Source organism: Myotis brandtii, unplaced genomic scaffold, assembly GCF_000412655.1.
Source record: "Myotis brandtii unplaced genomic scaffold, ASM41265v1 scaffold1920, whole genome shotgun sequence".
Lineage (NCBI taxonomy): Eukaryota > Metazoa > Chordata > Mammalia > Chiroptera > Vespertilionidae > Myotis > Myotis brandtii.
In genome coordinates, this window is record NW_005357160.1 from 162,971 (window position 1) to 165,846 (window position 2,876).

The 2,876-nt window shown below is 43.5% G+C and overlaps 1 protein-coding gene across 3 annotated transcripts in view; it reads right to left on the reverse strand.

The window, feature by feature from the left end:
* The window catches only part of UXS1 (UDP-glucuronate decarboxylase 1), a 94,980-nt gene that overhangs the window by 85,996 nt on the left and 6,108 nt on the right, over positions 1-2,876 (reverse strand). Inside the window, exon 1 of one of the 3 annotated variants that reach the window (XM_014538525.1) lies at positions 1,748-1,856. The exons of 1 other annotated variant lie outside the window; for it this stretch is intronic. In XM_014538525.1, coding sequence (XP_014394011.1) covers positions 1,748-1,823 — 76 coding nt within the window. In that variant the 5' untranslated portion in view covers positions 1,824-1,856. Of the gene's footprint in view, positions 1-1,747; positions 1,857-2,876 lie in introns of those variants that run through there. One more of the 3 variants, XM_014538524.1, reaches the window with a different exon arrangement.

Here is a 2,876-nt window from a genome sequence, read left to right on the forward strand (position 1 = left end):
CTGAAAAGTCCATACAAAGGACTGGCAAGGAAAATCAGAAAATATTAAAGCAGGTCAGTATATTTTTCTCCTTATATAATTCCTCCGAAATTTGGCAATACATTTCTTTGCATGAATTCAGTAAGACCGGTTTCCAATAGTGGTTTTATTAACCGGAAACTTTGACTGGAGTATCATGTTTTAAAGAGCCCTGTCTAAACTCTGAAGACCTGAAGCCAATAAAAGTGCCATAGAGAAAGCCTGGTATCCTGCTTAGTAGCCCTGAAAATAGCTGGCGCTGGAGCATCAGGCCCATGTCCTACCATCACTGGCGGTTGGTCAAAGTAGAAGGGGAGCAATAAGGGCACCTCTGCGTCCCTACAGAACCCCCACGCACTCTAGGCCGCAACAAGTAGGAGGGCTGCTGAGATGGGCCTTAAAGCCTAGGGCACGGGCACGGGGAAAGTCGCTACAGGTAAGGAATTCACCTAACTCAACAGATACTGCAGGCAGGCCTGACGAACAGCTAGATGGCTTGGCTTCCCGGCTCTTCGGGGCACATTAAGATTCAATCATGACATTCCGGCAAAAGTGGTCAGTTACCATTCTTATTATGTTTATGCAAACAATCAGGGAAAATTAAATACAATAGATAAATTAGTCTTGATTTGGCTCTTTTAATAAACAGAAGAATAATTTTAAGGAGAAAAATTCTATTTCAATAGAAATTATTAGAACTGAAATGTTTTCTTTCCCTTCCACCAGACTATTTGTTGTAACTCTTGCTATTCTAATTGCTCAATAATACTAATTTTTATAATACAGTTTGTCTCAGCCAGGTCACAAGCCCACCTTCTTCTATGCCCAGGCCTCATCGTCCCTCTGACAGACAGCAAGGATCTCTTGGCTCTGAAAAGAAAACTCCATCCCTCTTCAGCATGGAAGTAGCCAAAGAAGCCCCACCGACATCCATTTTCCCTAAAAAAATTCAGAGCCAGGATCCTTGAAGTAATATATTAGGCAGTAAGACAGACATAAGCAGAGCAAGGACGATGGGCCAACTGGCACTACCAGATGTAACTAAGTTTTTCCACCTCTACATATATAAGATAAGGGGCTAAGACCGAACCATCTGGTCTCAGACACTCACCCGCGGGACATCAGCATAGAAGGCCAAATTAATTACCTTTATTCAGGCTCTCCAGTGGACAAAAAACAAATCAGTAACAATTTACACTGATAACAGGTATGCGTTTGCAAGGGCTCAAGTACACAGTGCTATTTACAAGGAACAGGGACTTTTTAACTTCAGCCAGGAAGGACATCAAAAATAAGGAAGAAATTCTGACACTACTAGAAGCCATCTAGCTACCCAAGGTAATAGCATTAGTCCACTGTAAGGGACACCAGAAAGGCGACACCGCAGAAGAAAGAGGGAACTAGGCTGCAGATGAAGCAGCCCTAGAGGCTGCCCTAAAACAAGTGGGGCCTCTACGGATTCTAGTGACTCTTCCAGACCCTGACCTACCCACCTCACCAGCTTACACGGAACCACACTAAGCTTACAAAGCTTCTCCCAATCTAAGAAAGCTAAAATCCATAACCAATCTTTACTCAAGTTCTTACAGGCTTTACAGTCCCCCCAGAAAGCAATCCAGAAACACGTCCAGGATGCTCTGCCTGTACCAACTTCTGATCCAGTCCATCCCTTCCAACCTGATGACTCTGTTTGGGTAAAGAAATTTACCACCCAAGGACTGACTCCTACCTGGAGGGGACCACACACCATCATCCCGATCACCCCCACGGCAGTCAAGGTCGACGGAATCCCAACGTGGCTTCATCACACCCGGCTTAAGGCAGCCCAGACAGAATAAAGAATCCAAGATCTTCATCAGATCCACTAAAGCTGAGACTCTCGTGTATACTCCTGGCCCTCATTCTGGGCCCCTGTCTTATAAACTGGTTTATTAACTTTATTCAACAGAGAATTAATTCTATCAAGCTTATAGTCCTCAGGAGCCAGTCTGACCTCCTGCCCAACAATGACCCACAAGAGTCAATGATTTGACTCATTTACATAAAACCAGTGGGGAATGAAGCATAGTAATCCCTCCTTTGGAAAACTGCTGTGTGAAACTGCTGTTTTAAACTACTCTGTTATTCTTAGACAGTCCCTTGTTCTATAGATCAACTCTGTTATTTTTAGATAGTCCCTTATTCTGTAAAATAACTGTTTTAGTTTGAATAATAGAAAAAGATAAAAACTTAACTATCTGACCTTGCAAGCTAGCCATCTAACGTACTAGGCAAATACTGATAATAATTCCCATATTCTCATGCCAAGTGTTTGTTCATTATGTATCCAAAGTTACAAACTGTCTGCAAAAATAACTCACACAAAGCTCTTTGTAAAATCTGCAGACAAAGAGATCAAAAGGTATAAATAGAGAGAACTTCCTCTATGCTTTGGGTTCAGAATTTGACAGAGGTATTCTGCTCTGAACCCGCGTGCAATAAAGATGACTCCTAACTAACTGGCTCATTAAGGTGTCTTGTCTAGCTTGCTGATTTACATACAATATAACACTGGAAGCCGAATGCAATGGACTGATGAACTGCAGGTGGGAACGCAAACTAAGCTAGCCTAATGCTGGACTGGACTGTGTAAACATGGAAAGGAAACTCTGGGCAACGAACCTGGCCAGTGTGGCTCAGTTGGTTGGGCGTCATACCATGCACATGCCCCGGGTTGCAGGCCCGTCCCTGGTGGGGAGCATGCAGGAGGCAGCCAATTGATGCTTCACTCTCACATCAATGTTTCTCTCTCTCTCCCTCTCAATTCCTCTCTTTCTCAAAAATAAGGAAGAGAGAGAGAGAGAGAGAGAAGAGGAGAG